We start from the raw sequence: 27574 nt of genomic DNA on the forward strand, positions 1-27574 counted from the left end.
ATATTATGTGATCTCGCAAGGCTTGCATAGCAGTGTAAGCTCCGCGAGTCCAACCGCGGCCCCCGCGGACTCAATGTCAGTGGGGATACCCGCGATCGTCTCACGGAGAGGAAGAATGGGGAGATGCTAATGTAAACAAGTATTTCCCCATTATACCTAGTGACAGTACACTGATCACAGCTCCCTGTAGTCGGGAGAGGTGATCAGTGTTGTGTAACAGCTAGCCCACCCCCCCTATAGTTAGAATCACTCCCTAGGACACACTTAACCTCTGCAGCCGCCCCCTCCTGGTTAACCCCTTCACTGGCAGTGACATTTTTACAGTAATCAATGACATTTTATAGCATTGATCACTGTATTAATGATCCCCAAAATGTGTCTGATGTGCCCGCCATAATGTCACAGTCACGATAAAAAACGCTGATCGCCGTCATTACTAGTAAAAAAAAAATTATTAATAAAAATGCCATAAAACTATCCCCTATTTTGTAGACGCTATAACAAACCAATCAATAAATGCTTATTGCAATCTTTTTTACCAGAAATATGTAGAAGAATATGTATCGGCCTAAATTGAGGGAAACATTTTATATATTTTTTGGGGATATTTATTATAGCAAAAGTAAAAAAAAATTGCTTTTTTTTCCAAAATTGACACTTTTTTTTGTTTATAGCACAAAAAAATAAAAACTGCAGAGGTGATCAACTACCACCAAAAGAAAGCTCTATTTGTGGGGAAAAAAAGGACGTCAATTTTGTTTGGGAGCCACGTCGCACGACCGTGCAATTGTCAGTTAAAGCGACAAATCCTCCGGGGCTGAAGTAGTTAATAAAAAGTGTCTGAGAGAAACTCTGTCTCAATTGGAGCGCAGTCAATCAGCTTTTAAATTTTAGCCCTGGTTCACATTGATGCTACTTCGAAATCGCGCTACTTCACTTGAAGGTGCTACTTGATAAGACATCTGTGTGGCCTCATGCACAGATGTCTATTAAAGTCACACCTGAAATCTGCAAAAGTAGTGCAAAAACTACTTTTGCAAATCCGTGCAGCGCCGGTTGGAACAGTGCCATTGCCTCCAATAGGTTGAGACTTGTCATGCAATTTGATCTCTCAAATCGCATGACAAATCGCTCCAATGTGAACCTAGGCTTAATTTTTTTATGTTGTGTGGAAAGATGTATGTTGATTGGTTGCTATGGGCAATGACACTAGTTGAGAAAAAAAATACATAATATGTAAATTATGAACCAGTAGAATGATCTGTATAACTATTTAAAAGTACAGTAAAAAAGTACTACAGATGACAGTTCAATGTCCTCCAGCAGAGTTTTATATGTTTTACGTTGTTCTCCAATATGTGTCACTCCAGGGATTCAACTTAATGCTAAAACTGGATTCCAGGTCAATAAGAATAAACAACAATGCCAGAACATTGGAGTAATAAAAGTTATATAAAAGGAAATGTATATAGTAAAAGTTCAGGAATGTATATATAGGCAAGAAGGTAAGTCATTTGAAAAACTTCCAACAGATCCAGGTCATGTCCAAACTATATTTTTAGGCAGCCTCATAATCTATGTTAACAAGACAGTTATTGGAAATACTTCATGCTTAATTGCTCTGGAGAGTTGGACTTGGAAGAGTAAATGTTTGATAAGGATTATTAGCACTGGTGGCATGTGTGACCCCATGATTTACTGGCACTCATGTCCAACACTCAAGGGCACGTCGGTCTCTGTGCCAAATGTGAAACTAGTGATACGGTCCATTATATTAGCTACTTCCAAGACAAGAGGATTTCTCACCTTCATTGTTCCGGGCGTGAAAGTCAGAATTCAGAGAGGAGTCGCTGGAATTGGGCACGCAGTTTATCCCAACACTGGAAGCAAAGCAGAAAATGTAATAAGTTTTGTGCTTACACCCCAAACACAACCTAGAGAAAGTTCACACTCACCTCTCAGAGTAACTCATTACATTTTGAATGTGCATCCTGCCTTTGATGTGCAGTTCCCAGTCCTGAAGAAAGAAAGCAAAGTTAATTTACATAGCAATGTAGCAAACACTGTCAGTAACAAATGTAGTCTAACTGGACAGTTCAAACTGTATTGAAGGACTAAAGTGACCCTTAATAATAGTGAATAGGTAGTTAATCCAAACATGTGCTGATGTACAGTGCTTTGAAAAAATATTCACACCCCTTGAAATTTTCCACATTTGTCATGTTACAACCAAAAACGTAAATGTATTTTATTGGGATTTTATGTGATAGACCAACACAAAGTGGCACATAATTGTGAAGTGGAAGGAAAATGATAAATGGTTTTCATATTTTTTTTACAAGTAAATATGTGAAAAGTGTGGTGTGCATTTGTATTCAGCCCCCTTTTCTCTGATACCCCTAACTAAAATCAAATGGAAATGGAAACTGGAAACTATTACCTTCAGAATTCACTATTAGTAAATAGAGTCCACCTGTGTGCAATTTATTCTCAGTATAAATACAGATGTTCTGTGAATCCCTCAAAGGTTTGTTAGAGAACCTTAGTGCATAAACAGCATCATGAAGGCCAAGGAACACAACAGACAGGTCTGGGAATTGTGCAGAAGTTTAAAGCAGGGTTAGGTATAAAAAAAATTGCAAGAACATCTCGCAAAGCACTATTCAATCCATCATCTGAAAATGGGGTGTGAATACTTTTTCAAGGCACTGTATATCTACACCAATAAACTGCAACAGGTGGGGACATGACTACCCATATAGACTTGTGTTGTAGATTCTTGCACTTGTGGCAGAAAAGAGGGATGGATCAGCCTATCCATAGATTTTCTTGTTTTACAATTTTTTTTTCTTTTATATGCAAAAATTTAAATATAAACATTTTGATAGCATCCTTCATTACCGGAAACAGAGGTTACATGGAAGGCATCGAGATGGACACATTAAAAGTATAATTGACATACTGCATATGGAAAAGAAATAGACAGGAAAAAAGGTTGAGATACATTGTGGGGTACAGGTTCCACATTGTTAATTTTCTCCAATCGACCCAGCACAACAATTAAAGGCAAGATTTTTTTTAGATTTGAATAAAATGGTGGGAGGTTAGCAGGTTTTTATTGCTGTCTGTGCACCAATTAGGGAGATTCACATGCATTATTAGTATTATAAGATTGCATCAATTTGATTTGCAGGAGCCCCTAATGCCCTGTACACACAGCCGGTTTTCCCGTCGGAATAAACTCTGAAGGTTTTTCCAACGCAATTCTGATGAAACTGTCTTGCGTATACACTATCACACCAAAGTCCGACCGTCAAGAATGCGGTGAAGTACAACGGGACTAGAAAAAGGACGTTCATTAGCCATTTGCTAATAGCTTCCGCCTCGTACTTGCTTCAGAGCATGCGTCATTTTTGTTCCGCCGGAACAGCATACAGACAAGCAGTTTTCCTGATAGGAATTGGTTCCATTGGAAATCTTTAGAACACGTTCCATTTCTAGGTCCGTCAGAATTTTCAACGTAAAAAGTCCAATGGGGCATACACACGATCGAAATATATGAGGAATAGCTCCCGTCTGACTTTTTCTGTCGGACATTCCGCTCATGTATACGAGGCATAACAATCTGCAATTTAACAAATTATTTGAAAAACAAATGATGGTTCACATCAGACACAATTCTGTTGGTGTCAAATTATGCAACTTTAGGTATAATGAGCAATTACCGTGCTTATTGTACATAACTGTATGGCTCCTTGAAATGGATAAGTTTTTGCTAGTGTGAAGCACATTCTATTGCATTGATAGATAAGCATGCACAGTATTTTACATTACACTTGTTTTATCATCCTAATTATAGCCAAAAGACAGTGTTGTACTATTTGCAGATATATATAGATATAGATATATCTATATATATCTGACATGCACAGCATGTTGCTAACTGTTTATTGCATACTTCACCCTTTTATAATATAAACCACACCAGTTATATTTATGTCAGATGATATTTTACAAAGGAGCCCCACCCTAGTCCGTTCATCTATTGTATTTCTTGGCAATTACTAAAGTATATGAGGAAATCACTAACAGGCTATGCTGAATGTGGTAAATAATTGAATACTTCCTAGCAAAGCACCACCCAAATGCTTCCACTGGATGCTTGTGAGTACTGAGACACTGATTATTTTTATTCTCTGTGCTATTGGTCTATGCATTAAATGCCCTATTTAAATGCCTGCCTAACAGCCCACAGTGGCTCTAGTTGCTTAAAGTGGTAAATGATACAAATGCTTTCCAGTCAATTGCTGTGGATTTCTACAGTTTGAGAAACACTTTTGCTAGTTATATAGAATTCCGTATGCCTCAAACACGCAATGAGAAAATTGGATGAAAAATACAACTTTCGGAGTGATTGTCTGATAATCTGGTGGTTAGTACATAGCTTTTAAGAGCCAATCACAACAGTTAATGTGAAATTATCCAAATGGACAAGCACAAAAATACTTCTTGTGCGATAACAGAACAAACAATTTTTGTTAAATCACTACAATAGTCGTCAATAAAAAAATAGTGACCAAGATCGTGCATGCTTGGAAATACAAGAATACATTACATCATTGCGGGAAGTTGTATTCTGTCTTATGAGAATTTGCGTAACTCCAGTAACCTATTCATTTTCAAAACAATCTGACTTGGAGCAAAGACAATCTGACATGAAGCATTTAATCTGGACTGAATGCTCAGAGAAACTTACCTCAGTGTTGTATAATCATCTCCTTCTCGTCCCCCTCCCAGACCTCTGTACCCTTCAACAGAAGTGGCTGAGGGAAATACCAAATGATGACTGAGAAGACATTTGGGACCTTCCGTTTTGCCATTTGGTCTTCCTAAGAGATAGACTCATTAAATTCATAATTGTGCATAGAGCTTACTTTACCCCGTATAGATTGCAAAAGAATGGATCCTTCTGCTTCTCAAGAATGCTGATGGTGTGACAATTCCCCTGGTGATTTTTTACATTATTTTTGGTGTTGCCACGCAATTGCCAAGTACTGGGAGGAGGTGATCTCCCTGGTTCTCATGATTGCAGAAAGGACCATGCTCAGTTTGCTCTTTTTCTATGCCCGTAAAGCCATAACTATGTCATGGAAGAAGGCCGCTACTTCCTCCCTCACACTCTGGAAACATTTGGTTAATGTTAACCTGATTCTGTACAAGGATACCTATGCAAATTGTGGTCTAAATTGCTTGCTGGCTGACTCAGCTACAGCCTCTATGCTTGATAGATCATAATACTTTTGAGTAACCTTATGATGTCTCTTATGCCTTGTACACACGATAAAACCATTCGGTGGAAAAGTCCGGCGGACTCAAGTCCGCCGGACAATCCCCCCGTGTGTAGGCTCCGGCGGACTTTTTTTACCCAAAAGCCTCGCATTTCGGCGAACAATCCAGCCGTGTGTGTGCCAGTCCGCCGTACTTTTCAAATGAACTGACTTTTCCCGCCCGGAGAAAAGTCCGCTCATTTTGAGCGTGTCTCCAGGTAGCTGGGGCCAGCGAAGGGGGCGTCGCTGGCCCCGTCACCTGGTAGGGACTTAAAGGGGAACCCCTACGCCAAAAAATCGGCGTGGGGTCCCCCCCAGGTCCATATCAGACCCTTATCCAAGCACGCTACCCGGCCGGCCAGGAAAGGGGATGGGGACGAGCGAGCACCCCCCCTCCTGAGCCATACCAGGCCGCGTGCCCTCAACATGGAGGGTGCCTTGGGGAAGGGGGGGCCGCGCGGCCCCCCACCCCAAAGCACCTTGTCCCCATGTTGATGAGGACAAGGGCCTCTTCCCGACAACCCTGGCCGTTGGTTGTCGGGGTCTGCGGGCGGGGGGCTTATTGGAATCCGGGAGCCCCCTTTAATAAGGGGGCCCCCGGATCCCGGCCCCCCACCCTATGTGAATGAGTATGGGGTACAATGTACCCCTACCCATTCACCTGTGAAAAAAAGTAAAAAAAACACACAACACACAAGGGTTAAAATAGTTTATTGCACAGCTCCGGGGGTCTTCTGTCCGTCTTCAGGGGTCTTCTGGCTGGACTCCTCCGCTGTCTTCTGCTAGCTCTTTTACTAGTGGAGGAGCCCGGCTTTCTTCTTCGCCGCCGCCCTCTTCTTCCAAATTCGGGGGTCTTGTCCCCCTCTTCGGGGGTCTTGTCCCCCTCTTCGGTTCTTCTTGCAGGGCCACCGCGCCTTCTTCTAGCTCTTTTACAGGCGGCGGCCCGGTCTTCTGTCGCCGTCTTCTGTTCTTCTCTTCAGATGTTGCCTCGTCGCTGCCTCCGCTCACAATGGCAGGGACGCGGCGCGCTGCGACTTATATAGGGACATCACCGGATGATGTCCCCGCCCATTATGATGTCACAGTCCCAGCATCCTCATAACGGGCGGGAACTTCATCCGGTGATGTCCCTATATAAGTTGCCGCGCGCCACGTCCCTGCCATTGTGAGCGGAGGCAGCGACGAGGCAACATCTGAAGAGAAGAACAGAAGACGGCGACAGAAGACCGGGCCGCCGCCTGTAAAAGAGCTAGAAGAAGGCGCGGTGGCCCTGCAAGAAGAACCGAAGAGGGGGACAAGACCCCCGAAGAGGGGGACAAGACCCCCGAAGTTGGAAGAAGAGGGCGGCGGCGAAGAAGAAAGCTGGGCTCCTCCACTAGTAAAAGAGCCAGCAGAAGATAGCGGAGGAGTCCGGCGAGAAGGCCCCCGAAGACGGATAGAAGACCCCCGGAGCTGTGCAATAAACTATTTTAACCCTTGTGTGTTGTGTTTTTTTTTTTACTTTTTTTTTCTCAGGGGAATGGGTAGGGTTACATTGTACCCCATACTCATTCACATAGGGTGGGGGCCCCCTTATTAAAGGGGGCTCCCGGATTCCGATAAGCCCCCCGCCCGCAGACCCCGACAACCAACGGCCAGGGTTGTCGGGAAGAGGCCCTTGTCCTCATCAACATGGGGACAAGGTGCTTTGGGGTGGGGGGGTCACGCGGCCCCCCCTTCCCCAAGGCACCCCCCCATGTTGAGGGCACGCGGCCTGGTACGGCTCAGGAGGGGGGGCACTTGCTCGTCCCCACCCCCTTTCCTGGCCGGCCGGGTAGCGTGCTCGGAAAAGGGTCTGATATGGACCTGGGGGGACCCCCACGCCGATTTTTCTGCGTAGGGGTTCCCCTTTAAGTCCATACTAGGTGACGGGGCCAGCGACGCCTCCTTCGCTGGCCCTGGCTACCTGGAGACGCGCTCAAAATTAGCGGACTTTCCTACGCGTGTGGGCAAGTCCGTTCATTTCAAAAATACGGCGGATAGTCCGGCGGACTTAGTACGCCGCATTAGTCCGCTGAAAAAGTGCCGTGTGTGGGCAAGTAGCTGGTTTGGAAAGTCCGGCGGACAGTCCGTTTGGAAGTCCGTCAGACTAAGTCCGCCGGATAGTCGGCTACGTGTGTACGCGGCATTACTCTCTGGATATACTTGAGGGGAATTCTCCTTTTATTAGCATCACCAGCATGTAAAAGAATCTATTTTCTTTAGCATGGGCCACGACAAGGTAACTTAATTAGATTCATTATGGTCGCGTAGCCTCTTGGAGTTGTGTTTTCTGTCTCATACAGCCCCTGTGTGGGTGACTGAGTCTATTAATATAACTCTTTCTTATCTTCCTTATGTTTGGTTATGTCGAGTGCTGTACACTTGGAAATACCAATAAAAAGATATCTATATATATATCTATATATATATATATATATATATATATATATATATATATATATATATAGATAGATAGATAGATAGATAGATAGATAGATAGATAGATAGATAGATAGATATGAGACTAGCATGCAAAAAAAACAAAACAAAAAATGGACGATCATTTGTGTGATATTCTTATCATGTGTTCAAGGCTTTTAGTCAGTCCGTTTTAGGAGCCTTTAGACTCCAACCCAGGGAACACACCTAGGGGTAGAAAAAGCTCAGCTACTACTTGGTTCCTAGGTTGTCTAGCCTTGATGTAGACAAACCTTTAAAATCGAAAAATGCAAGGTCCACTTATTTACCAAGAGTCCCCTTCCCCATGCCAAAATGCTGCACTAAAATAAAAAAATAAGTATATATGAGTATAACTTTGGTGACATCAGGGTCTCACCCAATGCTGGTTCTTTATTTTCTCAAGCATCAGATTTGATATTACCAAACACCAGTGGCTCATAGTATAAAATACACTTGCACAGAGGATGGTATTTATTAACTACCGGTAACTTAAAAAAATTACATTGTTTTATAAACACAGTTATAATGAGGTTGATTTACTGAAACTAGAGAGTGTAAAATCTGGTGCAGCTCTGCATAAAAACCAACTTATTTGAACAAGTTGAAGTTAGAAGCTGATTGGCTACCAATGACAGCTGCACCAGATTTTGCACTTTCCAGTTTTAGTAAATTAACCCCAATGAGTCGTGACCATTTCAGATTTAGGCAGGAGGTTCTTATCATTCAAATGTATACACACAAGAGGATGATTTTCCCACATTTAAAGAGAGATCTTTTTTGTCTATTTAGTATAAAGTGACAGTGTTTACTTATAGCCTATCCCTCCAGCAAAGTATACTTACCAATTTGCTTTTCCTCAATGTCTTACCACTCCACTGATGCTCTCAATTTGTTGCTGTAATGCAAAATGCATGTGATATGTACGGGACAGCATATAACTGTTTCTTGACGTAAGTTTGTGGGAAGTGATGTCATCATGTCAGGATCTGGATCACCTCCTGGTAGCACTGTGGTTCCCAGAGTTGAAGGGGATAGTTCCAGTGGCCACCTGCAGCTGTCTTCCAGCAGCCAGCAGATCCCAGTAATTAGTTTCCACCTGATGCTGTCTGCTGGGTATATAATCCCTCACTTAACTTTTATCAATGCCTCAGTGTTCTACCCTGTGTCCTGTACCCAGTATCCTGTATCTGGTGTCCTGCATCCTGTCACCCTACCTCTGCTCTCCTTGTTCCTAGTCCTCATCCTGCCCTGTTTATGTGAGCTTTCCTCCATTTGTACATAGTGTATCATACGTAAAGTGATTGTAAAGATTAGTTTTCTTTAAACAACAAACATATTATACTTACCTGCTCTGTGCTAGGGTTTTGCAGCAGCCCCGATCCTCCCTCTCTGGGGTCCCCCGACGTTGCTCCTGGCCCCTCCTCTTTTCGAGTGCCTCCAAGGAGAGACACTTTTTCATAGGGGCACTCGTGCCGACACGCTCCTGAGTCCTGCTGCTGTGTCCATGACACAGACAGCAGGACTTGGCCCTGCCCTCCTGCCAGCGTCACTGGATTTGGTTGGCTCCCGCTGCTATCAATATATAAAATTAAGACCCGATACATCGGCTGGGCTCGTCTCCGTTGCTGGAACGATCAGGCTCAGGTAAGAAAAAGGGGGCTCTGGGGGGTAGCTGCAGCCCAGAAGGTGTACACCTTAATGCATTAAGGTGAAAAACCTTGAAGGTTTACAACTCCTTTAAGTTGATTGGTTGCTTGCTTCACAGTCACATTTAATTTTCACTTTTGCTTTGTTTATGGTCTGTTGGTGTTGAATGGGTGGTGTTTTAATAAACTTTATTTAAATCAGACTCCGTCTAATACCAGCTTCCTTAAATGTAGCCCACCGATCTGGTCATCCCTGTTGTCACTGGATACCTGCATTTGGCATGTCTTACACATTCACCCAGGGAAGTTCTGATGCCACTTGACATCCGAGCATACCAGGGCTGGACTCATGCAATTGAAAGGTGGTGAAAGAGCTCAGACTTGTGAGAATACCTCGGTGGGGGTGGGCTATCAGTAGACAACAGTGACACTTTGCTCTGAATGGGCATGTGACACTGGGGTTGATTTACTAAAACTGGGGAGTAAGAAAACAATAATGTTCCAGTTTTTTATTTTTTGTCAAAGCCAAACTGAACAAGGCGAAGTTCGAAGCTGATTGGCTCCCATGCATCGCCGCACCAGATCTTGCACTCTCCAGGTTTAGTAAATCAACCCAATGTTGCGGTTTGCACTTGCTGAAGATATCTGCCAAAACCTCTGTACTGTTTTTTTACAGCAGGTGGCTAGCTTTCTCATGAAAGCGGTCCAAGTGGCTCATTAGCCACTGGAACAGTTTGCAAATCGCTAGGAGGGGACTTCCCACCCCTCCCCGGTGTTTCTCGGGCTTACCATTCCCGCCAGTTTGCCCAAGAAGCAATCCAACAGTGCTGCTGGCAGCTCCCATAGGTGATCAAAGAGTTAATATTCTTTGATTGACTATGACCTTGGAGGACTGGAGCGACGTCACTTCCGGTCCAGGCTGGAAGAAAATTTTGTTTTTGTTTTTTTTTTAAAGCGAAAGATCAAAAAAATGTTTTGACCCGAGATCATCTTCATAAAGAGGATCTCTCATCCTTATTTCTATTACAAGAGATGTTTCACTTTCCTTATAATAGGAATAAAGGTGATCAAGACAAAAAATTAAAGGGACAGTGAAAAAATAAAAAAAATTATGATACATTTTTTAAAACGCCCCCATCCCTCCATGAACGCGACTTACATATATGTAAGTCGCACACGCATAAGTAAACGGTATTCGAACCACATATGTGAGATATCACTGAAAACATTAGAGGGAGAGAATTCTAGTGGTAGACCTCCTCTGACTCTAAACAGATTACCTGTAAAGGCGTTTAAAGCATCGCCTATAGAGATTTTTAAGTAGCGTGGTTGGTCGCCATTCCACAAGTGTGTGCAATTTTTTTTTTTAAACCATAGATTTTTATTGAGTTTTACAGTTTACATGTGTTAAATGAGGCATTGCATATATCAAATAGATGCAAGTCATGAATTACAGTCAACAAAATTACAAACTTAGAAACAAAGCTCACACATGAGCTACTTATAGTACAATGGAAAATGGTCTCTCAAGAGGCAAAGCCTGTCGCCCCTTTTGGGTACACACTGTGAGCAGGCTCAGTTCAGACGTAGTTTTAAAGTAGCTCTCCTTAGACCTTATTGAGGGCCTCTGGAGATAATGCACGGAGTAAGTTTTATTCATTAAAAGTGATTACCATGTAATCCTGTAAACTTACACTTACAAACATTGATGTGTTTTCAGTACAGGGGCGGACTGACCATTGGGCCACTCGGGCACTGCCCGAGGGCCCCATGCCACTAGGGGGCCCCATCCGGGTTGCCAGCCTCAGTAAAACCAGGGACAGTATGTAAAAATTTGTGTTTTTTTTTTTATATATCTGTCTCTGAAATGTCCCTTACCGACATCCTTTTGGTGTAAAAATCCTGGGATTATAGCTGCCCCACCTCTCCAGTACCTTCTCAGCCAATATAAACATGTCTGTATACTGTGTGATTGTATACTGTTTCTGTCTACTGTGTGGCCCCATAATCTCTGATTGCCTGGGGGCCCCATAATCTCCTATTGCCCGGGGGCCCCATGAGTTGTCAGTCCGCTCCTGGTGGTACACATAAGCCAGTATAGAGGAGGTTGTAGCTAATGTATTAATTAGGGGTGCATTACTGTTACAACCACTCCTATAACTATTGTTTATTCCGACCTCTGGATGTTCAGGTATTTATGGTAGTTATCAATAGATTTAAACAGGCAGTCAGTAATCACAAGTGTGAGGAAGCATATTTTGAAGTTCGCCATTTTCCCCAAAATTTGTGTAAAACTGGAGCTCTTCTTTCTTTATGTGCTAGTAGTTTTTCCATGAGATATTGGTTGTTAACTCTGGATATTACTACTTTGATGTGAGGAGGCAATGGAGAGCGCCATTCCTTTGGCCGGGAGATGTAGGCAGCAAACAGTATATGTACTACTATTTTCCTCAGTACAGGGGGGAATTGTTCAATACCAATGCTGAGCAATGGCAATGCTGGGTTTAGTGTAAATGTGGTGTGTGTAACTTCTTTGATCAAGGATGATACTTCTTTCCAGAAGGTTTCTATTATCCTGCAACTCCAGAATGTGTGAAGTAAGCCACCAGTGCTTTGACAGTTCCTCCAACAAAGTGGGGGTATGTTTGGGTTCATTTTATGTAGGGGTGTTAGGTACCACCTGTATAAGATTTTTTGGGCGTTTTCCCAGTGATCAATGCAAGCTGAGGATTTACTATTAATTTTTCACTGCTAGATGCCATTGACTTAAAGAGGAAGTAAACCCTTCCAAACAACTTGGACCTACAGGTAAGCCTAGATTAAGGCTTACCTGTAGGTCCAAGCAATATCTCCTAAACCTATATGGTTTAGGAGATATTTGCCCGAAAATGGGCACCGCTGTCTACGGCGCATGCGCCGTAGACAGCGGCGCGCAGGCGCACTAAATGCGGCAAATCCATGAATGGATTTGCCAAATTTGTCGACTCCCGTGCGCATGCGCGGGAGTGACGTCATCGCGGCTTCGCCGAGTGGCAGCGGCGGAGCTGCGAGACGCGACTCCCGTGCGCATGCGCGGGAGTGACGTCATCGCGGCTTCGCCGCTGTGATTCGTCGGAGCTGCGAGACGCCACCAGCAACATGGATGCGGCGGACTACAGGGATCAGCGGCGACTTCGCTGGCTCCTGTGTCAGGTAAGTGACACATAATGAGCTACTATGCGATGCATAGTAGTCCATTATGCTTTACCTTTGCAGGGAAAAAAAGAGGAAGTAAACCCATCAGGGTTTACTTCCTCTTTAACGGGTATTCTTTTTTTAATTCCTGCTCCCATTTTGTCATGTTTGGTAGTTTGGAATTCATATATAGAGGGGTAGTGAGTTTGTAAAATAAAGAGATCCCTTTCTTTTTTTCTGGGAGCTTATTGAGCAAGTAGTCCCATAGTGCTCGAGGTATTTCTATTGGGCTAGGTGTATTGGCAGAGGTATACTGCTTTATCTGAAATAGTTTGTAGGTGTCGAACATTTCTTGCTCCTCCATTAGGGGTGTGAGGAAGTGGCCACCTCTCTTTTCCAGGCTTGGATCGATATATTGGGGATTAGGTATTGATAGGTCGCCAGAGGGATCTGTAATTTGCACATAGGGGTGTCAGTGGTTTTCTGATGTATTAGGAATGACCATGCTGCAACTGTGGGTTATGGCGGGATTTCTGGTTTATGGTGAATACTAGCTGCCACAGCCAGAGCTGGAAGGTCATGGCCAGGAGTGACGGTGCACTCCAGGTCCAACCATCGATTATCAGATTAGCATGAAAACCAGTATTTCATTTGGTCCAGTACTGCTGCTCGGTAATATACCTGTGTATTAGGGAGACTCACCTCACCCAGATGTTTGGGTTTATATAATTGTGCTAAGGCTATTCTAGTTTTTTTTTCACGCCCAGATAAAAATGTTTAATATTTTTGATAGTTGAGTAAAGAATTTTTGGGGGATAGGTTTAGGCATTGTTCTGAAATGGTACAATAATTTAGGCAGTATCTGCATTTGGTATGCAGCTATCCTCCCCACCCACGATAACTGTACTTTCACAAGTGTGTGCAGTTTTAAAGCGTGACATGTTGGGTATCTAGTTACTCGGCATAACATCATCTCACATTATACAACAAAAATTGGGGTTACTATTGTGTTTTGTTTTTATTCATTAACCACTTGCCACCCATGCCAATTGTGACACTTCTCCCCTACATGTAAAGATCATAATCTTTTTTTTGCTAGAAAATTACTCAGAAACCCCAAACATTATATATGTTTTTTTAACAGAGACCCTAGGAAATGAAATTGTGGTTGTTGCATCTCACGCGGTATTTGCGCAGCAATTTTTCAAACAGTTTTTGGAAAGGAAAAAACTTTTCAAGCATAAAAAAAACAATAAAGTTACATACATCCTCTGGATAATGTGAAAGATGATGTTTCTCAGAGTAAATAGATACCTAACATGTCACACTTTAAATTTGTGTACACTTGTGGAATGGTGCCAAACTTTGGTACTTAAAAATCCTTATAGGCGACACTTACATTTTTTTTACAGGTTACCTGTTTAGAGTTACAGAGGAGGTCTTGGGCTAGAATTATTGCTTTCACTCCAAAATTTGCGGCGATACCTCATGTGTGGTTTGAACGCCGTTTACACGGGCACGACGAATGTATGTGTTCATTTCTGCACGCAGGGACGAGGGCGCTTTCAATTGTTTTTATTGTTTATTTTACTTTTGTTTGATCACTTTTATTCCTATTACAAGGAATGTAAACATCCCTTGTAATAGGAATAGGGCATGACAGGCCCTCTTTACAATGAGATCTGGGGTCTATAAATCCACTAATCTTGCCTCTAGAATCCAAAAAATTGGCTTACCAGCTGAGGCAACAGCAGTGTTTACAACAGAAGAAGAAGCACTGGAGAGTCAGCAGGAAAGGGGGGATGTCTTCCTCCTCCGCCTGTAACAACAATCAAGCAGCTGAACAGTTGCTATGATTGTTTTTATGTTGCAGGGAATCTCCTGCTGTAAAAGCCTGTAATGGTAGGCATCATTCAGATATCCCTACTCAAGGTCTGGGATGTCATATGATGTTGTTGGGCAAGAAGTTGTTAAAGTGTATATTTTCCCCCAAAAATTGCATTTACAAACCCGCTGCACAAATACCGTGTGACATAAAAGACCATTTTTATTTACGTCCCATCCCACCACTTCTGAAAGTAATTCAGCGGACAATGAGCCACTCAAAACGCTTTCATGAGAAAACCAGCTGCCAGCTGGAAAAAAAAAAAAATACTGGGTTTCTGGCTGACAGGACAGCTTCAGCCATAACTTCGGTAAACCACTTTCAAACCAAAACATATATATGTATATATATATATATATATATATATATATATATATACGTATTGCTTTCGGCATGTGGTTAATAATATTAATAAATACTTATTCAAAGAATTCAATACGGTATAACAAAAATATGTATTTTTAAAAACTTAAGAACATTGTTCCAAAGAGTTTAATTATTATTGTTTGTTTTTTTATATTAAATTGGTTCTAAAGGCTGAAGGTTTTTTACCTTCATGCATCCTGAGCTCCCTCTCGTTCCAGCAATGTGCATGAGAACATTGACTCTCTGGGGACTCTCCCCCCTCACCGGCTGGGACAACAGCGGGAGCCATTGGCTCCCGCTGCTGCCAATCACAGCCAATGAGGAGAGAGAGGAAGCAGGGCCGAGCTGCAGCTCCGTGTCCCAAAGGACACACAGAGCAGCAGCTCAGGCGTGAGCCTGCTTGGGTGCCCCCACTGCAAGCTGCTTGCTCTGGGGGCACTCGACTGGAGGGAGGGTCCAGGAGCGCTGGTGGGGGACCCGAGAAATGGAGGAATAAAATAAAATAACAAACATGTTATACTTACCTGCTGTGTACAGTGGTTTTGCACAGAGCAGGTAAGTATAACATATTTGTTATTTTTTTGTTTGCCTTATCACTTTAAGCTTCATAACTATATCACTGAATTTTAGAGGGTAGGTTAGCTGCTTAGAAAGGTATTTAAAATGCAATCTAAAGCCCAATATTGTTTTAAAAAGTTGAAGTGTATTTTAGGGTGATAAAAAAAGACGTACATTTTAACAAAAAAGGCAAATAAAAAAATAACAAAAACACACAGAGGCCGCAATTCCAATTAATTATATACTCTGCTAAAAGAATCAGTCAGTGAACTAATAATACTAAAATAGAGATCTCACAATCCAATTGGAACGTTGCTCCCTGCTGTGAAGTGGGGGAAGGGATGGCTCTTGCCATAACCATTACGTGCAAGCATACACAGGACACTTGTCCAATGTGGCACACTGTCATGGTTATGCAGTGATCTTCCTGTGTTTGCTTACCTCCCCTCATGTGTTCAGACTAAGAGGCCAGCCACTTCCACCTGGTGGTTTTTATAACCTCTCCTCTAAGCATGGCTCCACCCCAGGCCCTATCAGGGAGCCCTATATTAACCTGTGCACTGCAGGCCATCAGTGCTGATCAACCATTGTGTATTCCTTTGTGTGTTAGCTTCCTGTTTCCTGCCGTGTGCTCTTCTACTGGTTTCCGTTACCGACTTAGGTGTGTCTTTGACTATCCCTGTTTGCCTGTGATCCTGACCTTTTGGCGTGTCCCGGACTATTCTTGTCTGCTTGTGGCTCCGACCTTGGCTTTGTCCCTCACCATCCCTATCCTCCTGTTGCCTACTGTGGGTGTGAGCTGGGGGACCCTGGGGGTCGCGACCTGGAGCCAGTTGCAGCCAAGTCCATCCTCACCACTGGAGGCGCTGGTGAACACCTGCTGGCTCTTAGACTCCGCGCCCCAGGGAATCTTACGCTCTAACCCCGGTGGGATCTGTCCCCCTTCTGCAGCAGTCAGCCGTAGGGTCCACAACCTTGCGGTGCACTCCCGATCCCTACGGTGTGCACCTGTCACCTCGCCTCAAGGTGACCTGACACATACTTATTAGCATGGTTTCCTCCACCACTGGCAGGTCCATGCTTATGTTCACTACTCCTTTGCCACTGCCATCTTCTCTGGCAATTCTTCCGTGTCTGGCGTCTTCTGTCTTTGCCCATAGGGAGGCTAATGAAAATGTAACACCTCCACTTGCACACTGGAGTTACAATGTCCTTGCACTTGCATCTTATAGATGCTGGGAACTTGGGAATGAGCTGAGAGTGTAAACTGCACTATTCACATCCAACAAGCAGTGAACACAACATAAAACAATTATAGGAGCAGGGGAAAAGAATAAAGAAAAAAATTTTTTGGCAGAAGCGATGTGCCAAAAAACGTCACCTCCTAATATCTATTATGTAATGACTTTGGTTTCTTTTTTTTTTTTCAGTGAACTTAAAAGCAAATGTGAAACTGCTTGAAAAGACACAAGTAGATTAACCACTTCAGGACCGCCGTATTGCCATTGTACGTCAGCACAATGGCACAGGCAGGCAGAATCACGTACATCTACGTGATTGCCTTCCAGCGGGTGGGGGGTCCCATCGGACCCCCTCCCGCTGGATACGGCGGTCCGATTCGGTCCAGGAGCGCTCCGTGATGAGGGGATGGCCGTTCGTTTTCGGCCACCCCCTCTGGATCGCTCCTGGCCAATGAGAAGCTTCCTCCCCTGTGTATTGTTTACACAGGAAGGAGGAAGTGATGTCATTCTCCTCGGGGCGGTCTTTTTGACCGGACTACGAGGAGAAGAGTAAAAGTAAGTCTGCACGAACACTACACTGACATGTAGGTACACACAGGCACACAAACCCCCCCCGATCCCCCCCCCCGATCGCCCCCCGATCCCCCCCCCCCCGCCCCCCCTCCCCCCCCAGTCACAGTGTCACTGATTGCATTGATCATTTCTTTACTGATCAATGCATTCAGTGTCAGTTGTGACAGTAAAAACTGTCAGGACAGTTAGTGTTAGGTCCAGGGTAGCCCCCTATCACCCCCCAATAAAGATTTAACCCCCTGATTGCCCCTAGAGTTAACCCTTTCACCCCCTTTTGCCAGTGTCACTAAGCGATCATTTTTCTGATCGCTGCATGTGTCGCTAGTGTCGCTAGGTAGCTAGTTATTTTTTTAGGTTCACCGCCAGGTTTTTATATCGCTAGGTACCCCGATATACTACCCAATAATGTTTTTAACCCCCTGATTGCCGCTAGTTAACCCTTTCACCCCCTTTTGCCAGTGTCACTAAGCGATCGTTTTTCTGATCGCTGCATTAGTGTCGCTACAGTCGCTAGGTAGCTAGTTATTTTTTTAGGTTCACCGCCAGGTTTTTATAGCGCTAGGTACCCCGATATACTACCCAATAATGTTTTTAACCCCCTGATTGCCGCTAGTTAACCCTTTCACCCCCTTTTGCCAGTGTCACTAAGCGATCATTTTTCTGATCGCTGCATGTGTCGCTAGGTAGCTAGTTATTTTTTTAGGTTCACCGCCAGGTTTTTATATCGCTAGGTACCCCGATATACTACCCAATAATGTTTTTAACCCCCTGATTGCCGCTAGTTAACCCTTTCACCCCCTTTTGCCAGTGTCACTAAGCGATCGTTTTTCTGATCGCTGCATTAGTGTCGCTACAGTCGCTAGGTAGCTAGTTATTTTTTTAGGTTCACCGCCAGGTTTTTATAGCGCTAGGTACCCCGATATACTACCCAATAATGGTTTTAACCCCCTGATTTCCGCTAGTTAACCCTTTCACCCCCTTTTGCCAGTGTCACTAAGCGATAATTTTTCTGAACGCTGCATCAGTGTCGCTAGTGTCGCTAGGTAGCTAGTTAACTAGGCTCCCAAAAAGTCCCCCACATGTGGTATCCCCGTACTCGGGAGAAGCAGCAGAATTTATTTTGGGGTGTAATTTGACTTCTGCCCATAGCATGTGTGAGCAATATATCATTTAGTGACAACTTTGTGCAAAAAAAAAAAAAGTTTGTAATATTCCCGCAACTTTTGGCAAAATATAAAATATTCCATGGACTCAACATGCCTCTCAGTAAATAGCTTGGGGTGTCTACTTTCCAAAATGGGGTCATTTGGGGGGGTTTTGTGCTATTTTGGCATTTTATGGCCTTCGAAACTGTGATAGGTAGTGAGGAGTTAAATCAAAAATTTGCACCCTTAGAAATCCTGAAGGTGGTGATTGGTTTTCGGGGTGCCGTGCGCGACTAGACTCCCAAAAAGTCCCACACATGTGGTATCCCCGTACTCGGGAGAAGCAGCAGAATGTATTTTGGGGTGTCATTTCACATATAACCATGGCATGTGTGAGCAATATATCATTTAGTGACAACTTTTTGTAAAAAAAAATTTTTTTTTTTTTTTTTGTCATTATTCAATCCCTTAGGACAAATAAAATAAATATTCAATGGGCTCAACATACCCATCAGCAATTTCCTTGGGGTGTCTACTTTCCAAAATGGGGTCATTTGGGGGGGATTTGTACTGCCCTGCCATTTTAGCACCTCAAGAAATGAGATCGGCAGTCATAAATTAAAAGCTGTGTAAATTTCAGAAAATGTACTCTAGTTTGTAGACGCTATAACTTTTGCGCAAACCAAAAAATATGCGCTTATTGACATTTTTTTTACTAAAGACATGTGGCTGAATAAATTTTGCCCTCAATGTATGACTAAAATTTAGTTTATTCGATTTTTCTTATAACAAAAAGAAGAAAATATCTTTTTTTTTCAAAATTTTCGCTCTTTTTTCATTTATATCGCAAAAAAAAAAAATCGCAGAGGCAATCAAATACCATCAAAAGAAAGCTCTATTTGTGGGAAGAAAAGGACGCAAATTTCGTTTGGGTGCAATATTGCATGACCGCGCAATTACCAGTTAAAGCAGCGCAGTGCGAAATTGCAAAAAGACCTCTGGTCCTTAAGGTGTTTATTGGTCCGGAACTGAAGTGGTTAAAGAAGAATAATAAAAAAAAAAAATGAACAAAAGTGTCAACTAAGGTGTTTTCAAAGTGACCCTTATATATAAAAATGTAGTGCAGAGGAAGGTACACAAGACCATATCTGCGCTCACCTGCCAGCAGCCAGTACACTCCATGGCTACCTTAGCTGTTCAGTGGAATTTACTGGAACAGAGCCAAGTTGATAAAATGACATGGACCCTTGTGATCCCTGTGAGGCATCCTGATTACCCAAGGGCTAATGAGGCATGCATCAGATGTGCCAAGTTCAGGTTAGACCAGGGTCAGACTGACATTGGCCATTTCATACAGCAGTTGCTCCTGAATGTCAACGCCGCTGGATTATATCAACGATACTTTTAGGTATGACATATCTCCCCTGGCAGAAAGCTGGGGGATTAACTGTGTGTAGAGACCTGCACGCTATATCACTACAACAGCACACACCACACTGGAATCCTGCTTATAAGAATGGGTAAACTGGGGCCATCCAACCTCTGTGAATCTAGTACATCCACTTCCATTAATAACCTACAAGTCACTGAAGATTGTTTGGGTCATTGTTTATAGAAAGTCATTCCATAATCATTTCAATAAAGGTTCTAAATCATAAAAACTGGATGGTATGAGTTTAATACAAGTCTTTATGTTTGACTGGATTGTATCTCTCATTGTGTTGTCACCAGATATGTTTGTTTTAGCCCAGGTTCACATTGTTGCGATTTGTCGCAATGGAACCAATAGTTGAGACTCAGGTTGCAGCGACTTTGAAAAAGGTTCCCGCATTAGTCTTTTTGGGATTTTGTTCTAACTTGCACAGACTTCTGCATAGACTTCTGTTAAATAAAGTTGCAAGCCGCAATTAAATCAGGGGTGCAAATTACACTGATCTGCCGCTTTGAAATTGTGCTGAAGTAATGCGATTTCAAATCCGCACTGGTGTGAACCAGGGCTTAAAGTGGTAGTAAACTGCAATGCTTTTTTTTTTTTTATCCTGCAAGGCAAAGTTATATTGTACTAGCACATTATGTGAAACTTACCTTAAAAGGAAGCCCTCCAGCGAAGCACTGTCACCACTGACAGGGCTTCCATCTTCACCCGATTTTCCTTCCAGGTTCATGTCCTCCAGTCATCTGATTGGCTGCGCAAGATGACGATGAACGGTGAACTTTTATGAGATATTTACTATACCTTTAGGAGATACTTACTGTACTCATAGGTATGAGTAGAAGAACTTCCACTCTAATCGCCTAGACATGGTGGGAGTGGGTACTTGTCAAAAATAGCTAACCCCCCCCCCCAAAAAAAAATTTGGGTGCATTTTCTGTGAGCTTCAACAAAAATAGAAAGCTGTCTGGCTATTCCTCGTTACTCTGCAAAACTGCATTACTAAGCCCCTAAATAACATCTAAATTTAAAAACACAACAAGAAAACTAAATTTCTCTAAAACTGCACGAACATGTTAATAATGACACACTGCTTCATCAACTGCATATTTAACCCCATTATTCAGTGGCAACATGAAATGAGGATTTTTATAATTCTCCCTAAAAATGTCAGTTTAGTAAAACAGAATTGCATTGATGCTCCAATCATAAATGTGCAGTGCAGCACAAACATATTTTCTGTATTTTATGGCCATACTACACTAGATCATGCTGTAATTAAAGACGGAAGGAACATACAGGAAAAACAGTGAGTTGCTAAATATGTGGGTACACCAATACATTGATCAATCATGTACAATTCAATTGCATCTTCAGGATAATTACTATGGGGCTGCAATGAGTGCAGACTTGTGTACATACATTGAAGTTACTAATAAGTATGGCTTGCTATGGAATGTACCCCAGCTAAGTTGTTACGTGCCAAAAAAAAAATTATTTTAGCTAATGTTTTTGGTTGATTGTAAATGTGCATACCCTGAAGAAATAAGACAACGTCAAATATTAACTTTGCTCCCCCACCATACCAAAATGCTGCTGCAAAACTGTAGCGAATAAAAAATGAATAAACATATTTAGGTAGCTTCCATACTGCAAGGGTGATGTTACATTCCTACTGACAATATCCCGAGGAATGCTGGGTAGTCCAAATCTCACAAGATGACGCTACAGCACAGTGTATTAGTGTGTTCTTTCAAGATTTGGGCTACTTAGCATTCCCTGGAATCTTGCTGGAAGGAGTATGACTTCACCCTCTCCTAAGCACCATGGACGTGGAAATGTGCAGTCGCTGTAGATCCGAGGGGGACATGCAAGAAAAATAAAAATCTGCATTTTTAGCTTGCACATGATTGGATGATAAAATCAGCAGAGCTCCCCCTCATTTTAATTCTTCCCCTCAGATCTACAGCGACTGCACTTCCACGTGCACTTGTAGTGCAAAGTGGATTTGCCTTTAGTAAATAAACCCCTATGTCTAATCCCCATGCTGCTAGCATTAGTAAATAGGAAAGTATATCATATTTACTTGCTTTAAACTTTTTTTTTTGGTGCATTTCTTCAGTTACTTCCTGGTTACTTTCCTAGGTAAGAGATTTTATACATCCCAGGAGTCTTTAGGAGAAGATGGGAGGTTTTCTCAGCTAAGCACACTCTCCTTTATGCATGCTTGAGCTAAGGACAGATGGATTCCAGGAAGTAAATGCTACATGAATCATTTTCCCTTACTCAAGATGACCACGGACAGAAAGGCTAGGGGGTTGTTCTTCAAAGTGATATTTCAGCAAAATAAAGCATGAAGACATGAATGGATGGGGGAGTTTGCAGCATGCTACTGTAGGGTAAAGCAAATGGCGAGGAGGCGTATAGACTTCTCACCACCTGTTAAATGCTCTCTAAAGAGTGCTCCGACTGCCAATTGCTCTTCAGAGAACAATGCACATGTAAGTATTTTTTAATCACTTGAAGATTAGGCTTTTTCTGGCACTTTTTTTTTTACACGTTTAAATCAGTATTTTTTGCTAGAAAATTACTTATAACACCCAAACATGATATATTTTTTTTAGCAGAGACCCTAGAGAATAAAATGCAGATTGTTGCAATTTTTCATGTCACACGGTATTTGCGCATTTTTCAAATGCAATGTTTTGGGGGAAAAATAAATTTGAACGAATAATAAAAAAAAGAAAAAATCGCAATATATACCCCAATTTTGTATTACATGAAAGATGATGTTATGCCGAGTAAACAGATACCTAACATGTCATACTTCAAAATTGTGCACACTCGTGGAATGGCGACAAACTCTGGTACTTAAAAATCTTCATAGGTGGTGCTTTCAATGCATTTACAGGTTACCTGCTTAGAGATACAGAGGAGGATTGATTGCAAGAATGATTTCTCTCACTCTAACAATCGCAGCGATACCTCACACATGTTGTACGAACACAGTTTTCATATGTGTGCCCAACTTGCGCATAGTAACATAGTAGGTGAGGTTGAAAAAAGACACAAGTCCATCAAGTCCAACCTATGTGTGTGATTATATGTCAGTATTACATTGTATATCCCTGTATGTTGTGGTTGTTCAGGTGCTTATCTAATAGACACCACCTGACTGGGAGGGCTATATAAGTGTGTCTCATTTGCCGCTTGCTTTCTGGCCGGTATGACAGCTATCCTGTTGGATGGAACTTTTGTACTCCAGTAGTTCTTTGGCTCCAAGTGGACTCTATACTGATTTAAAGGTATGTAGTGGGTTACACCTCTTCCCTTCACTAGGAATATATTTTTATGTTTTTTTTTTTTTTGTTTTTGTTTTTTCTCCTCATTCGATTTTTATCTACAATTTGTTCTGGTGGACATCTATGATGCTGTTATCTGTACAAATCTGAGGATTTTATATCCTCATGAGTTTTATCTTTCTGATTCAATTCATGCTATTTGTGGAATTTGAGGTAATTGTATGCCTCAGTCATACTCTATTGATTTTTATTTGGTTCCGTTGCTAGTTGGTTTTGATCTACTATTTCTCCTTCACTAGGTTTATTTATGTATCCATCTTATTAGCCCTCCTGTGGTCCATCTTTGTGAGTGTGCACTTTAGTTTGGGGACTCGGATACTGGGATTCCATCTGCTGACCACCATTTTTGTTGGTTCAGATATTTGGTTAACATTATCCAGTGGCAATTTTTGGTAAGACTCCCTGCAGATTTACTACATATGTAGTCTTCTCTTGACCCATTTTTTGTGGGTTTTATACAGTAATTGTTAACGAATATATCAAAAACGATTTTTCTATGTAGTATTGTTTGTGGTTGATGTAATCATTTTTTTATGTGTTAATAATTGAACTTATGTACTTGACACACTGTCCATATGTTTCTGTATACATTAATGTAATCATATTTATTGATTATACATTTTTTATGTATTTTCTAGTTCATTCATATACCGTAAATACTCCTGAAGAAGCTGAACAAGCGAAACATGTAGAGTGGTATATTATGGAATGATCAGTTGTTTTATGGTTTCACCATTCTAGTGAAATTATGAACTGTATTCATTATGTTGATAATATTATTGTTTTTATTGTTTGTAAATAAAAAAAATTTTTTTAGTTTGAGCATATTGCTTATGTGACCTTAATTAACTATATAGTTTAGCACCTTAAAAGTCCTGGGGTTTTGCTTTGAAACCCCAGTGTCCTTCTTTGCTGTGCTTATCTAAAAGTTTTTTGAAACTATCGATAATCCCCACTGAGACCACAGCCTGTGGAAAGGAATTCCATATCCTTGCCACTCTTACAGTAAAGAACCCTCTACTTACTTTAAAGTGGGGTGCCCCTAAAAAAAAAAAGAATTAAAAGTCAGCAGCTACAAATACTGCAGCTGCTGAGTTTTAATAATCGGACACTTACCTGTCCCAGGGTCCAGCGATGCGGGGGAACGAAGCCCCCCCCCTCGTTCCCCGTGATACGCCGCACAGTCATCTGGGGCACGTGACAGGTCCACAATGACTATGCGGCGTGAGGGGAAGTGATGTCACCAGTCCGGGCAAGGAAGAAGGCAGACTACGAGGGACCTCCTAGCAACAGGTATTTAGAGGTGAGTTAAACCTTTTTTTTTCCAATTATTATTATTATTTTTTTTAAGAATTTTAAACACTTTCTTATTTTTTGGTGGCAACACCACTTTAAGGTTAAACTTATTTTCTTCTAATTTTAATGAGTGGCCACGTGTTAAACTCCGTTCCACGAAAAAGTTTTATCCCTATTGTGGGGTCACCAGTATGGTATTTGTATATTGAAATCATATCCCCTCTCAAGCGCCTCTTCTCCAGAGAGAATAAGTTCAGTGCTCGCAACCTTTCCTCATAACTAATATCCTCCAGACCCTTTATTAGGTTTGTTGCCCTTATTTGTACTCGCTCCATTTCCAGTACATCCTTCCTGAGGACTGGTGCCCAGAACTGGACAGCATACTCCAGGTGCGGCTGGACCAGATTCTTGTAGAGCGGGAGAATTATCGTTTTATCTCTGGAGTTGGTCCCTTTTTAATGCATGACAATATTCTGTTTGCTGAGCCTATCATCTACTAAGACCCCCATGTCCATTTCCAGCCTAGATCCCCCCAGAGGTTGTCCCCCCAGTGTATAGATTGCATTCATATTTTTGCCACCCAAATCATTATTTTAAAATTTTCCACATTAAACCTCATTTTAATGTAGTTGCCCACCCAATTAATTAGTTCAGATCTTTTTGCAAGGTTTCCACATCCTGCGGAGAAGTTATTGCCCTGCTTAGCTTAGTATCCTCCGTAAATGCAGAGATTGAACTGTTTGTCCCATCCTCCAGGCCGTTTATGAACAAAATAAATAGTATTGGTCCCAGGACAGAACCCCGTGGGACCCAATTACAATTACCCACCCTTGATCATTCCGAGTACTCCCCATTTATCACCACCCTCTGAACTCGCCCATGTAGCCAGTTTTTTATCCATGTACTCACCCTATGGTCCATGCCAATGAACCTTATTTTGTACAGTAAACGTTTATGGAGAACTGTGTTAAATGCTTTTTCAAAATCCAGACACACCACATCTACAGGCCTTCCTTTATCTAGATGGCAAAAATCGTGGGTGCGTGTTATATGCTGATCCCCACTGTCTGTGAGGGCAAGAGGAGCGCCACCGACATTGACCGAGCCAAGCTGAGTGTACTGTGTACTAGGCTCGGCTCTGCTCACAGTTACACCCAGTCCCGCCTCCTAGCCTTTACGTCCCGCCATTGGACTGGTGTTGTGTCCATCATAGGAGCCGAGCCAAGGGGCGAGACTGCGAGTAGAGCCGAGTAGCTGAGTACACAGTACACTCAGCTCAGTCTATGTCGGCGGCGCTCCTCTTGCCCTCAGAGACAGTGGGGACGAACCGAGAGGAGCCGAATATCTCGGTGGTGGCGCTAAATTTAAAAACCAAACCTGCTGTAATTTTGGGCAAGGCTGCAGACGGACACTGGGGAAGGCTGCAGATGGACACTGCAAGGCTGCAGATGGATGCTGTGCAAGGCTGCATTGATGGGCATTTAAAACATACATTTTTTTCCTTAAACTTCCATCCTAAAAGTTTATTTCCTTAAACTTCCCTCCTAAACTTGGGGTGTGTGTTATACGCTGGCGCATGTTATACGCCGATAAATATGGTACTTGACTGAGTTCCCTAAGTGCCCTCGGATGCAAGCCATCTGGTCCTGGTGATTTAGTTGGAAGGCTGGCCGCAGGCTAGCCTGAATTTGTAGGAGGAGTCAGAGGGCTTTAAATCCCTCCTCCTCCATCAGAGCCTTCGTCGGCTAATTTCTGGGTTCAGGAGGGGGTGGTGCTGACATACGTCACTTCCGGGTCTTTGCCGAGCTATCGGCAGCAGCAGCAATGGCGGTGTATCTCTCTGTGGTTGCCCACCCACCTTGCTTCCCCTGGGTACTGTGGTGGAGGTCGGCTGCCCACCAGCTCCTCTCTCCCGGGGCAGATCCGGCTGCAGGGGCGTCCCTATGCTCGTCCAGCTCCATGGGGGGGGGGGGGGTTCGGCCAGCTGCTGCCGGTTCCACTCCCCACACATGTTAAGTTTCATAGCTGCATTGTCTGCCTGGTGCTTTGGGGGGGGGGGGGGGGGTCGGCCGCCCTCGCTCCCGCTGTTCCCTCTCTCCACACATCCAGGCCATGAGGGAGATGGCTGCCTGTTGTCTGCAGGGGGGGGTGATTCGGCTCTATGGCGGCTCTCCGTCCTCCTCACACAACCGTCCAGCCCGCCGCCTGGCTGCCAGCAGGGAGCGCGCCCACCGCGGGGACACGGCGCTGCGGCCGGAGAGAGCAGAGAGTGGGGAGAGAATGGGGGGGGAGGAGCGCTCCCTCATTCACTCTCTGGTCACATCATCACCACCACACTGACTGGCCATGTACCTGAGCTATTTTTCTGGTTGATGTATGGACACAGAGTTGTATGTATAAATGGAGACAACAGTCCACATATAGTTACCGCATGTTAAATGTAATACATAACTACCTATACAGTAGCCGTTCTCCCGATTGTAGGATGAGGGGGAGGCGATCGGCCGCCTGCCGGCTCCTCTCTCTCTCCCCATGTGCATGTCGCTCCGCTGTGGGTGGAGGGGGAGGGGATCGGCCGCCTGCCGGCTCCCCTTATCTTAACTCATGGGCATTGCTCTGTCCGCCGATTCTCCCGCTGTGTGTGGTGAGGGGGATTGGCAGCCTGTCCGCCAGCTCCTCTCTCCCCATGCTCTCCTTCTGCATCTGGTAGCCTCCCGCGGATTCTCGGGGAGGGGGTTCGGCACATCCATCCCCACATCTTTGCCGTACACCGGGTGGGGGGGTCAGTGATCTGCCCCCTCCTGCTTATCTCCTCCGGCTCCACCAGGAGGGCTGGCCGCCAGTGCTCTGGGGGGGGGGGATGAACGGTCACCCGTCCGTCGCTCCTTTCCTCCCCATTGTTCTGACATCTCTGCAGCAATCCTGCCAACGGCCAGTCATGAGGTGACAGGTCTGCCAGGGCTGCTGCAGTTACAGTTACTGGTAATTTTGCTTTCTTTGGTCAGTGCAGTGTTTTGATCACAGCCAGCGTTTTCTGTCTTAAGCGTTTTCTGTCTTAAGCGTTTTTCTGTCATTAGCGTTTTTTGTT

The 27574-nt window shown here is 43.4% G+C and overlaps 1 protein-coding gene across 3 annotated transcripts in view; it reads right to left on the bottom strand.

The window, feature by feature from the left end:
- RBM20 (RNA binding motif protein 20) overlaps positions 1-27574 on the bottom strand; it is a 412580-nt gene that overhangs the window by 88220 nt on the left and 296786 nt on the right. For all 3 annotated transcript variants that reach the window (XM_077455058.1, XM_077455059.1, XM_077455060.1), the window contains exons 3-4: positions 1956-2017; positions 1807-1880 (exon numbers count right to left, since the gene is read on the bottom strand). In XM_077455058.1, coding sequence (XP_077311184.1) covers positions 1807-1880; positions 1956-2017 — 136 coding nt within the window. The remainder of the gene's footprint in view (positions 1-1806; positions 1881-1955; positions 2018-27574) is intronic.

This window comes from Lithobates pipiens, unplaced genomic scaffold (genome assembly GCF_037356315.1).
Source record: "Lithobates pipiens isolate NorthernLeopardFrog02 unplaced genomic scaffold, aLitPip1_a1.2 Scaffold_25, whole genome shotgun sequence".
In the NCBI taxonomy this organism is placed as follows: Eukaryota; Metazoa; Chordata; class Amphibia; order Anura; family Ranidae; genus Lithobates; species Lithobates pipiens.